Raw genomic sequence first — 12,197 nt, 5'->3', positions numbered from 1 at the left:
TGGGGTCTAGAGGACAGGTGATATCATCTCTATTGACAGGTGAGCTCCCTTCTATATGGGAGGCACTAAGTGTCAGAACGCCTGGCCACGTTCTTAAGCTGTTCTCCAATCCCATCATGCTCTCAAGAAGCACTTCCCCTCCTCCCAGGCCCTGGAGACTCAGCCTGCTTTCCTTGCTCTGAAAGTTGGCTCTACCCTTGCCCTACCCATCTTGTAGCACTGGCAACAGACTAGAATGGAGGCTCTCAGCTCTTCTTTTCCTTTTTGTACATGAAATAAGTATCTTTTGTTTTAATATTTTACAATCCTTTAGGGAGCCAATGAAGTATAAAAGTAACTAACACATAGCATATATAGGTTTCAGAAATGCCATTGTGTCTATATAGCCTGTGAAAATGGGTTGGGCTGGCTTTCTCCCAGCCCCCATGGAAGTTTCCCAGGTTCTTGTGACAACTACCAGAGCTTCACCCCTCCTCCTAATAGCATTGGCCTCCTTGAGATTGGCTGTGATTGTGGAAAGGAAAGAAATCAGTCAAGTTTGCAATATCTTGGGATGTATTGCTGACCCATATTATCTTCTAGGCATTATGGGACTAGGTTCATCAGGTTCACCTCAAAATAAACTGCGATGGAGTTTCTGCAATTTTTCCACAGCTCAGTCTGCCTGTTTTCCTCTCCCCTATCATTATGTTAACTCACATATGCAATAAGTAATTAGGACAGGAGAGATGATATCCTACAAATGTGATCTCTACCCCTAATCTGGAAAGTTTTGTCCTTGAGGATTTTATTTTGTGTATATCTTGTGACATATGGCATCTGACCATTATTATTTAGGTAGTCTCATGTAGATTTTAGTCCTCTTACTGCTTGGTAGCAAGGATCTCACTAAAAAGAGACATCTATGTAATTCTCAATGCCCAGCATGGGTGGATGAAATGAATACCAGAACTGCACTAAATATACATGTCAAATAGGGGAAAGGGGAAATAATCTATTGCAAAGGATTAGTTTGTCATATATTGGAAATGGAATGAAATAGTCACTGGGTATTCTCATTTATAGATAAGGAAATATAGAATATTATAACCCTATGGTAGTGCATAAACAGGACAACAAGGAGACGTTAAGGGATGCAGGCCTGGGCATGTTTGAGGTAGCCATTTTCTTTTTGGCCTTGGTCCCTTAAGCTGGGCTCCATTCCTAGTTTACCCAATTTGGTTTGAATATTCTTTCCACCTTGCTTCTCTTCAGGCTTTTTTTCTTGGCCCTTAGACTATAGAGGAAATTGAAGCTTTTAAAAAAATTGGACGCTATTAAACTACTAGGGAAAATATAAAAAGCATAGTTTTCTTTGGAGAGAGGACCAAAAGTTATTTAACTCATCTGTGTTTAAAATTCAAATAGAAAATATAAGCCTTACTAAAGCAGTTAAATAATAAGGGAAAGAGGTGGGGAAAGAGGAGAAAGAAATGATAAAAAGAAAGCAGGAGTGGAAGAGAGAGAAAGAGCTCATGAGAGAGAGGGGGAGAGAGCAGAAGAGAGGGAAGGAAAAGAAATAGAAAAGAAAGTGAGAGATAGTGAAGAGGAGTAAGCCCAGAGAGGTATAGAGGGGGACAAGTCAAAATTAAGTTGTAGCTTTGGTACCAAAGATTTGGATTCTTTTTTTTTTTTTTTTTTTTGAGACAGAGTCTTGCTCTTTTTTCCACACTGAAATGTTGTGGCACAGTCTTGGCTCACTGTTGGCTCAACCTCCTGGGCTCAAGCAATCCTCCCACCTTAGCCTCCTGAGAACCTGGGACCACAGGCCCATGCCACCATGCCTGGATAATTTTTCTATTATTTGTGGAGACAGAGTTTCACCATGTTGCCTAGGCTGGTCTTGAACTCTTGGGCTCAAGCTATCTGCCTGCCTCAGCCTCCCATAGGGCTGGGATTACAGGTGTGAGCCACCATGCCTGACCACGATATGGCTTCTAAATCTACAAAAAACCTATATCAAATCTACTTAGTGATGAAGTGTTGCAAGGATCTTCTGAGATCAGAAATGAGACTAGGATGGCTACTATCACTACTTCCAGTCAACCTTGTACTGGAAGTCTTAGCTGGTGGAGTAAGGCAAGAAAAACAAATGTAAATTTAAAAAGAAAGTAGATTTACCATTCAGGATGGGCATGGTGGTTCATGCCTGTAATCCCAGCACTTTGGGAAGCTAAGGTGGGAGGATGGCTTGAGCCCAGGAGTTCAAGACCAGCCTGGGCAACATAACAAGATCCTGTCTCTACAAAATATAAAAAATTAGCCAGGTGTGGGGATATGCACCTGTATTCCCAGCTACTCCAAAGGCTGAGGTGGGAGGATTGCTTGTTTGAGCTTGGGAGGTCAAGGCTGCAGTGAGCTATGGTTGTGCTACTGCACTGCAGCCAGGGTGACAGCAAGACCCTGTCTGGAAAAACAAAACAAAAACTTACTATACATGGATGGACATGATTTGTGTGCACAGAAAATCCAAAAGAAAATCCCAGAATGGGTTGGGTGTGGTGGCTCATGCCTGTAATCTCAGCACTTTGGGAGGCTGAGGTGGGTGGATCACCAGGTCAGGAGTTTGAGACCAGCCTGGCCAAGATGGTGAAACCCCATATCTACTAAAAATACAAAAAAAATTAGCCGGGTGTGGTGGCGTGCACCTGTAGTACCAGCTACTCAGGAGGCTGAGGCAGAAGAATCACCTGAACCCAGGAGGTGGAGGTTGTAGTGAGCAGAGATAGTGCCACTGCATTCCAGCCTGGGCAACAGAGTGAGACCCTATCTCAAAAAAAAAAAAAAAAAAAAAAAAAGAAAAGAAAAATCTCAGAATGACTTTAGCAAGGACTATACAAAGTCGATATTCAAAAATTAATTGTATTTCTATATACAATACACACACAATAAATAAAAATGGAAATCTACAAAATTGTGTTTTACAATAACAAGAAAAAACTTAAGATGCCCTCCTGAGCCTCATCAAGCGTGAACGTAGGTATGCAGCAACAATAATGCAATAAAAACAATAGCAGCAGCAGTAGAAACAACTGGGGTTTATTGAGCATCTATAGTATGCCAGATATTGTTCTAAATGTTCACATGGACTTTTTCTTTTAACGTTCTAACAACCCTTTAATGGTTGTTGTGAAGATTAAATAAAGTAATATATGTAAAACATTTAGCACATTGCCTTGCATATAATAAATTCTCAATAAACTTTAGCTGTATAAATAAAGCATTATTTTAGAGAGACGCATAGCCAAAGTTGTCAGTAGACCTAAGTAAGCTGCTGTTCATTTAGCTAAAGATTTGTAGAATAAACAGTCCTGTATTAGTGTTGTTTCAAAATTTCAAATAGCTCACTAATTCATTTATTCATCCAGACACTGCTCTTGGGTCTAGGAATACAGTGGGTATGCAAAATAGATAAAAATCCATACTCTAATGGAGTTTACAATTTAGTAGGGGAAACAGACATTAATCAAATGATATCATGGATTGTGGTATGAGGCTGAAAGTACAAGTATAAGGCGTATGAGAGGATGAAAGCAGGAACCTGGTCTGGACTAGAGAATGAAAGAAGGCTTTGTGGCAAAAAATGTCTGTTGAGCTGGGTTCTGAAGGATAAGTGGCACAGGGCAGGAATAGGGCATCCTCTATGCAGACAAAGCAGTCCATCTGAAGGGGTGAGGGTAGTGGATGGAAGGAGAGCTTGGTATGTTGCAGGAACTGAAAAAAATGGTTGGAGTTCAGAGAATGAGGAGAGGGTTATGAATGAGCTATGGCTACAAAGGAGGACAGAAGGACAGAGGACAGGTCATCAGGGCCTCGGGAATCTTGTTAAGGATTTTTGCAGTTATTCTAAGAAGAACGGAGTGCACTGCGGGGTTTTATGAAAAGAAATGATGTGATCAGTCCATGTTTTGAAAATATTTCTCCATTGAGGAGGCTACTACTATTGTCCAGGGAGATGTGAAAGTAGGTTAGGCTAGAGCACCATCAATAAAGGGAAGAATTAGTGGGTATATCTGAGAGTTGTGTAAGGGGTAGAATTGATGGGGCTGGGTATTAGTTTGGGTGTGGCAGGAGGGATGCTTCACTGATGCCTCCCTCATAGGATCTGACTTGCAGAACTGGATGACTCAGAGTGACTTTCACTGAGATGAGGACAGTCCTCATGGCAAAATGGCTTTACTGACTTTATATTGAAACTTGAGAAGGTATTTGAAGTATTTATTTTCCTGTGAAAATTTGAATGGGGAAAGAAATGACAGGTTCAAGATACTGATTTTGGAAACTTAGATAGATATGTCTAATCCTGTTATCCCTTTATCCCTTGGTTTTTCAAAAGATGTCAAATTGTTGGATATTTAGTCTTTTTTTTAAAGGGCAGGAATATGAAACTTACGCATTCCTGATACATTTATACATTCTTTATACATTTAGAGCCAGTCTCCCTCCCTTTTCCTAAATCTGCCTCTTCAATCTGAAAAGCAGAGTGGATTCAGTACATAAATCTATGTGTTCAACTTCTTTTATCAGCCTCTTACATCTCCTCCTTAGGTCACAAGGTAGTTAGATATAAGAAAATAATTTCGGAGTCAGAACATTACTGCCTTATCCAATGATTGTACAGACTAGGCGATATTAAGATTTAGCTGCTTTGAAGTTCTCTGCCTTTGGTTTGGAATATCTTTGGCAGGTATACTAGGGACAGAAAAGACCTTCAGATATCTTGGTTAAAGCCTACATCAAATGCTGGTAGTGCTTGGAGTTGATTTGAACAAGCTCATAAGAAGGCCCTGGAGTTGACCCAGGTTCCCCAGGACTGATTGGAACGTTCTGATGGCATTCTCTCAAGGCAAGTTTGAGGCAGATAAGAGTTTGAGCCTTCTCAACCCCCTGGTACTTTTGTATAGCAGAAACTATTCTATAGCACCCCTTGAAGGGAAGAGAAGCCACTGGTGGTATAGTCAGAGGGGAGTTTGAAATTAGAGGACAGTCCCACAGCCTGACCCTTTGCTTAGATACAGGACTGAGGTGAGGGATGTGGCTGATTCTCTCTCTCTCTCTCTTTCTCTCTCTCTCTCTCTCTCTCTCTCTCTCTCTCTCTCTCTCTCTCTCTCTCTGTGTATACATGCCTCAGGTCAGGCAGTAAATTCTCTTTCTCACTCTTGCTGACACACACACACACACACACACTCACTGTCCTCTGTCTGTGCCTGTCTCTCTGTGTCATAGCTTAGTAGCCTCCTCAGTGTTGGGAAGAGGAACAGGGCTTCATGCATTGCCTAAGTTCCTGCCAGCTACCAGACTCTGAAGCCAGAGTGGAATTGGAGTATGGGAGCTCCTGTGGGTTGGGTCTCCCTCTCCCTCCCTCCATTCCCAGCTAGCAGCCTGACTCTACCCTTGTCTCTGTTCCCCCAGCACTCCACCTCAGTGAGCATCATGGGGTTTTCCAACACTTTGGAGATGGAATTGTCATCTGCTAGGTTGGAGAGGACCCTAGAGCCACAGATCCAGAGTGTGAGCAGCCTGACAGCTGGTGCTTCCCAAGCAGTACCAAGCCTGCTGAGTGCTCCCCCCAAAACAGTGTCCAGCCTGACAAGTGTTCAAAACCAGGCCATGCCCAGCCTGACAACTAGTCACCTACAGACTGTGCCCAGCCTCGTGCGTAGCACATTCCAGTCCATGCCCAACTTGCTGAGTGACTCCCCCCAGGTTATGGCAAGCCTGGCAAGTGATCACTCTCAGGCTGGGCCCAGCCTAGTGTCTGGTCACACCCAGGCTGTGCCAAGTCTGGCAACTTGTCCTCTTCAGAGCATCCCTTCAGTGTCTGACATGCAGCCAGAAACCGGGTCCAGCTCCAGTTCTGGCCCAACTTCAGGGAGCCTGTGCCCTAGAGATGGGGCTGATCCCTCCCTGGGGAATGCTCTGTGTAAGGTAAGTCCTGGGAAGATGGCATTCAAACTTCCTTTGCTCAACAATGGGCAAAAGGTTGGCCACTAAGACCCTTGTTCTAACCTTAGCTTAACAGTCCTTTGACCACCAATGGCAACCATGTCTGAGTTCTTTGATTCTTATTGACATTTCACTTTTGAAAGATGGAAAGTGAGGAGGATTCCACTCGCTTCACTGACTCACTGGGACAAAGTCCCATAGCCCCTGGTCTGGATGCTCGCAAGGACTTGGCCATCCCCTCAGAACTGGAGGAGCCAATTAACCTCTCTGTGAAGAAACCTCCACTGGCACCAGTGGTCAGCACATCTACAGCTCTGCAGCAGTACCAGAACCAAAAAGGTGAGACTCAAGCAGCCTGCCCTTCATGTTGGCCACAGACTTGAGCAGATGGACACAGCACTTCCAGGTGAGATAGAAGCCAGCAGACAAACTCTAAGCTGGGGAAGCAGTGCATCTCTCTGAGGCTGAATTTACTTCTCTCCTCTGAAACTGTCTTAGTGACACCTGTTCTGCTTTCCTCACTGTGGCCATGGCTGATCTAGGCATGGCCAACACTTACTCTGTTTGTAACACTCTCCATGCAAAAAAGTCCTGGGATCTGCATTATTCATAGGGGGAAACAGACAACCCTTGGCAACATGTTATAGGGAAAAGAGCATGTCCGACTTTGGAGTCTGACAGATGGAAGTTAGGAAACCAGTTTTCTCTCCTTCTAATCCCAGATAAGAGACTTAACCTTTAACTGATTTCTTTCTCTCTAAATGGGGCTAATTGCACCTACTTCATAGGCTACTGGGACAAGTAAGTATAGTGAAAATAATTTGATAACTTACTCTGAGTAGCAAGGATTTTCCTGGTACCTGACAGTAATGTGGATTTGTGTTGTGCCTCATAGTGAAGGGAATTTGGACCTTTGGAGATTGGTTCTGATTTGCTTCTTAGCTTCCCATGCCCCTTCTCCAACCAGGCTAGGCTGTTTGTTCTTCTGTGGAAGGTGAGGGCTAGTTGGGAAGTCAGAAGCGACTCCCTAGTGATCATTTGGGACTTTTTCAGTTCAATGTATGATGCATGTTTAATTTGTAATGATCAGTCTCTTTCCTATACATGTAATAAATGAAAATGAAAGAAACAGTTTTTCTCCCTTTCCTCACATGGACTGAAAGACCAACTGAAAAATTATTGGTTGTTCTTACACACAATAATGTAACTCTGCATTTTATGTATTAAAATTAAACTTTTTAGATCCTGCTTGCCCATGTACAGCAGAACCATGCCTGGTGCTGACTGGATGCTAGTTTCCTCCTTTTGCCTCACCACTGCCTCCTGCCCATATCCATAGACTGAATACTCAGGGGAGGACTCCCTGGGAACCCCTTGTCCATGGAGTGTGAGCTGGATTCTCAAGCAGTGCTGGAATCCCAGCACTTGGCTGAGAGGGCAGAAGCCAGACAAAAGGACTCCTTAGAGTGGGCAACAGCAGTGTACTGAGAACAGGTGATTTCTGAGCTCATGTTGAAGGTGAGAAACTGCCCATCAGTACCTGACCCAACACTCACCTGTAGGCAGCCTCTGAGTGTTATTTATGTTCATCTTTTTTAAAAGAAGGTGACTTTCCTCTTTTCAAGAAGGAGATCCATGGTAGATTTGTCACTACTATGAATGACTATAGTTTAGGTAACAACTGTATGACAGGTGTGTGGCCAAAGGTATGAATAACAGATATAAGTAGAAGGTGTGCATGACAGGGTTTGTTGTCACAAATGTGTGTCACAGGTATTTGTTTGTGTTTTGCCTTAGAGTGTGAGAATTTTGAACAAGGAACCCTAGAGCTGGATGCAAAAGAGAACCAAAGCATCAGGTAACAGACTCCTGGTTAATCTCCCCTCCCACCCATGACTTCACATCCTGAGATGTTAGTATAGGGAAGAAGCAACCTTGACGATTTAAATGCAAGTGGAAGAAGTTTGTCAGCAACTGTCTTCTTCTACCCCTTGACCTTCAAGTGAACATCTGGGATGGTCATGGGAGGATGTCCTGGCTCCTGTACCATGAGGCATGCACTCTGGGTGCAGTTCTTGCATGTCAGGGAGCTCCCATCTTTGACTAGGAAGGACTATACCAAAGGGCTTCCCAGTGGCTGACAGGGCCTGGCCATGCAGAGCTGGGCAGCAGGGCAGAATATGAACCTGTAGAGTCCCCATTCAGAGTCCAGGTCTGAGAGGATCTAGAGTAGCCATTCAGTTGGGGATTGTATTAGTCAGGGTTCTCTAGAGGAACAGAACTAGTGGGAGATTCATATATATATATATATATATATATATATATATATATATATATATATATGATGGGGAGTTTATATTAACTTACATGATCACAAGTCCCCACGACAGGCTGTCTGCAAGCTTGAGGAGCAAGGAAAGCTAGTCCGAGTCTCAAAACTGAAGAACTGAGTCCAATGTTTGAGGGCAGGAAGCGTCCAGCACAGGAGGAAGATGTAGCTGGGAAGCCAGGCCAGTTATATCCTTTTCATGTTTTTCTGCCTGCTTTATATTTGCTGGCAGCTGATTAGATGGTGTCCACCCAATTAAGGGTGGGTTTGTCTTCCCCAGCTCACTGATTCAAATGTTAATCTTCTTGGGCAACACCCTTACAGACACACCCAGGATCAATACTTTGTATCCTTTAATTCAATCAAGTTGACACTCAGTATTAACCATCACAGGGATCATGGCTGTTTCTGACTTAGAGTTAGGGGCCAGAGGAGGATCCCAAGACCCCGGGATATCTGTCTTGCTGCAGAGCCTTCAATAGCGAGCCTAAGATTCCCTATGTGCGACTAGAGCGACTCAAGATCTGTGCTGGATCCTCGGGAGAGATGCCTGTGTTCAAGCTGAAGCCACAGAAGAATGATCAGGATGGGAGCTTCCTGCTGATCATCAAGTGTGGCACTGAGTCCTCCAGCATGTCCATTAAGGTACCACTTTCCTCTGCTTTGGCCTTAAACCCTGGCCCAGCCTAAGAGCTTATTCTTTCTGCTACTGCCAGAATTCTGGCTCTGGGACCTTTCCTGAGTCTCTGATGGGGCTGCAGCTTTGCCAGACATCGTTCCCTGCTTCAGAGGGCCTGTGAGATGCATATTAGGAGTGAGGTGTCCCAGCATTCATGGGGCTTGCTGGTGTGGGGTCCTGGAATAAGTGGCTCTCCTAGATGCACAGGGCCTGCCAGTCCCTCCCTCTCTTCCCCCAAGAGCTTGTTGGTGCTGTGCTCTGCCTCCCTAGACTTACTTCTTCCCCAAGGTCAGCCAGGACAGACTGTCTGAGGCCACCCAGGCCCCAGGTCTTGAGGGAAGAAAGGTCACTGTCACTTCTCTGGCTGGGCAGCGGCCACCAGAAGTGGAGGGCACATCTGAAGAACACAGACTCATTCCTCGAACTCCAGGAGCCAAGAAGGGCCCCCCAGCCCCAATAGAGAATGAGGACTTCTGTGCTGTTTGCCTCAATGGGGGAGAGTTACTGTGCTGTGACCGCTGCCCCAAAGTGTTCCATCTGTCCTGCCATGTGCCAGCCTTGCTCAGCTTTCCAGGGTGAGTCATGCCAGTCATGCCAGGACCATCACCTGGCTAGTAGGGTTACCTTCCGGGAATGATTATTCCAGGCCAGGCCCACAGAGCTCCCAGGATGGGCTTACTCCCCTCTTCTGGGCCTGCCTGAATTACAGGTCTAGGAGTTGATGGGCCTGGGTGTCTTCTGCACACAGACAGGTGGATGCTTGACATTTGGTTGACTTCCCTTCCACCTCTTTACTCGCCTTCCTCTTGCATGTGATTTTGTGCCTATACTCCTACCCCAGCCTCCCCAACCCCTATTTTTCTAGGTTCACTAAATTCTGAGTTACTGAATTTCTTCTAAGCCTGTGGCTAGGAAGCCATTCCTTACATGGCAAGGCCAGGGACTCAGTTTCCCATGTCATTGTCCCAGTGCCTGCCCTAGGGCAGAGGGAGAAGGAAGGGTGTTCTGGGCAATGTGTGGAGGCCTAATATGGCCTCACCTGCTCCTGCAGGGGAGAATGGGTGTGTACCTTGTGCCGCAGCCTGACCCAGCCCGAGATGGAGTATGACTGTGAGAACGCCCGCTATAACCAGCCTGGAATTCGGGCAGCTCCTGGTCTAAGCACATATGACCAGAAGGTAGGGAGGGGTCTTTGGAAACAAGGTTCCCTGCCCTTGGCAGCCCCCTTCTGCCTACAGGGTCTGAGGCCTTCAGAGGGGATGAGGGGCTTTTCTGGATACCTTTCTTTGTGCTGTGCCTGATAGCTTGGGCCAGGGGTGTTTGGATGCTTTTCCTTCTCCCGGCTGTTTTCCTCTGGCTTGGGAGCCGGAGCTTTGCCTTAGTATGGCAGCTGGTACCCTGTGAGACAGAGCCAGGGAGTTATCAGGGTCAGCATCTTTGGTTCATACTGAGGTGAGGGCAGAACAAAGTGACTCTGTTGCCAATTCTGATTTTGCAGAAGTGTGAGAAGCTGGTATTGTCCTTGTGCTGCAATAACCTCAGCCTGCCCTTCCATGAACCTGTCAGCCCCCTGGTAAGGAAGGCTGTGCTGTTTCTGCCTGCTACTGTTTCTTCTGCTCAGAGGGTCTAGACCAGGGGGCAGGAGCACAGGGGTTCCCTGGCTGGGCTCAGAGCATGGCCACTGGAAGTAGTGACAGTAGTAGCTTGTGGATAGTCCAAGGGACTGTGGGGTCACGGCCATTCCAGCCTTCCCAACCACAACTGCTGCTGTATCAGATCTGACTTGACAAGTGACACATTCCTCCTTTTCCCTTTCTCTTTGTCTTCTTTCTCCATCCTTTTTTTCCTGCTGCTTCTCATCATTCCTCCTCCTATTCTTTTTACGTATATTTCAACTGATTGTCCATTTCTTCTTCCTTCTTATCCATATCTCCATTTCTTCTCTCACCCCCATTGGCCTCCTTCTCCTCATGTCTCCTCCCACAAGGCCCGGCATTATTACCAGATTATCAAGAGGCCCATGGACCTGTCAATCATCCGGAGGAAGCTGCAAAAGAAGGACCCGGCTCACTATACCACCCCAGAGGAGGTGGTATCGGATGTGCACCTTATGTTCTGGAACTGTGCTAAGTTTAATTATGTATGTCTTATCTTTTTCCCTCTCTCCTATTTCCCTGCAACCCCAGGACTGTCATGGTTGGGTGGGGTAAGAGGTTAGGTTTGGTCTGGGCTGCCATGAGGATGGGGGGAGCAGATTCCAGGGGCCTGCTGTGGTGGGTGTTTAAAAGCTCTCTCCCATATCAGGCCTCAGCATGGACTCAGGAAAAAGGGGAGGTACTAGTGACCAGCCATCTGTGCCTGCCTGTTGGGGTCACTTCTGCCTTAAGATCCACTACCAAACTAGTTATCCTGAGTCCTAGGGGGAAAAAAAATGCCCAGTTCCAGACACCTCAGGAGACCCTGCCAGGCTTTGTGCTCTGTGTAGCTCTTGAGGGACCTGGAAGAGATGGACTAGTAGACACAGGCTAGACTATCATTGCTCTCCTCCATCAGCCTGACTCAGAGGTTGCAGAAGCTGGCCGCTGCCTGGAAGTATTCTTTGAGGGCTGGTTGAAGGAGATCTACCCAGAGAAACGGTTTGCCCAGCCAAGACAGGAGGACTCAGACTCCGAAGAGGTGTCTAGTGAGAGTGGACGCACCACTCCACAGGGCTTCCCATGGCCTCCCTACGTGCAGGAGGGCATCCAACCCAAGAGGCGGCGACGACATATGGTAAAAAGTTACTGCCATAGTGGTAGCAGGTGGGTGGGTGATCAGGCAAGCAGAAGGGCACCCAAGCAGCAACCTAAGGTGAAGCTGTTCAGGTGGCACAAAAGACAGTGATGACAGTGAATCCTCTCTTCCAGCCCCTTAGCTTGTAAGGAAGGCAGGGCAGTACAGGGCTCATCAATGCCAGTTACTAACAAGACTTAAAATTCAGAAAGGTACCTACCTGCCCAGGGTAACCCAGCATTTAGCAGCAGACCAGGGCTGAGAAACCAGTTGTCCTAATTGCCAATTTGGTGCTGGTTACACTATACTGTGATTGTGATGCCCTTAAGAAGGGAATTACCTGGTCTCAGTGCCTGGTTTCTACTTGGATTTGAGGGAGAAAGGAAGAGATCTTTCTTAGTCCCTTGGTGTAGGTAAGGAACGAGAGATATT

General features: G+C 46.1%; 1 protein-coding gene across 10 annotated transcripts in view; it reads left to right on the top strand.

Annotated features, from left to right (window-relative positions):
- The window catches only part of TRIM66 (tripartite motif containing 66), a 63,975-nt gene that overhangs the window by 51,210 nt on the left and 568 nt on the right, over positions 1-12,197 (top strand). For 6 of the 10 annotated variants that reach the window (XM_035265716.3, XM_035265715.3, XM_035265717.3 and 3 more), the window contains 9 exons: positions 5,452-5,967; positions 6,129-6,324; positions 7,783-7,843; positions 8,785-8,959; positions 9,282-9,568; positions 10,045-10,171; positions 10,492-10,566; positions 10,981-11,133; positions 11,547-11,765. In XM_035265716.3, coding sequence (XP_035121607.3) covers positions 5,452-5,967; positions 6,129-6,324; positions 7,783-7,843; positions 8,785-8,959; positions 9,282-9,568; positions 10,045-10,171; positions 10,492-10,566; positions 10,981-11,133; positions 11,547-11,765 — 1,809 coding nt within the window. The remainder of the gene's footprint in view (positions 1-5,451; positions 5,968-6,128; positions 6,325-7,782; positions 7,844-8,784; positions 8,960-9,281; positions 9,569-10,044; positions 10,172-10,491; positions 10,567-10,980; positions 11,134-11,546; positions 11,766-12,197) is intronic. The other 4 variants (XM_078340449.1, XM_035265720.3, XM_035265719.3 and 1 more) reach the window with 2 other exon arrangements.

This window comes from Callithrix jacchus, chromosome 10, assembly GCF_049354715.1.
Source record: "Callithrix jacchus isolate 240 chromosome 10, calJac240_pri, whole genome shotgun sequence".
NCBI lineage: Eukaryota > Metazoa > Chordata > Mammalia > Primates > Cebidae > Callithrix > Callithrix jacchus.
This window is presented reverse-complemented; position numbering and strand designations above follow the sequence as displayed.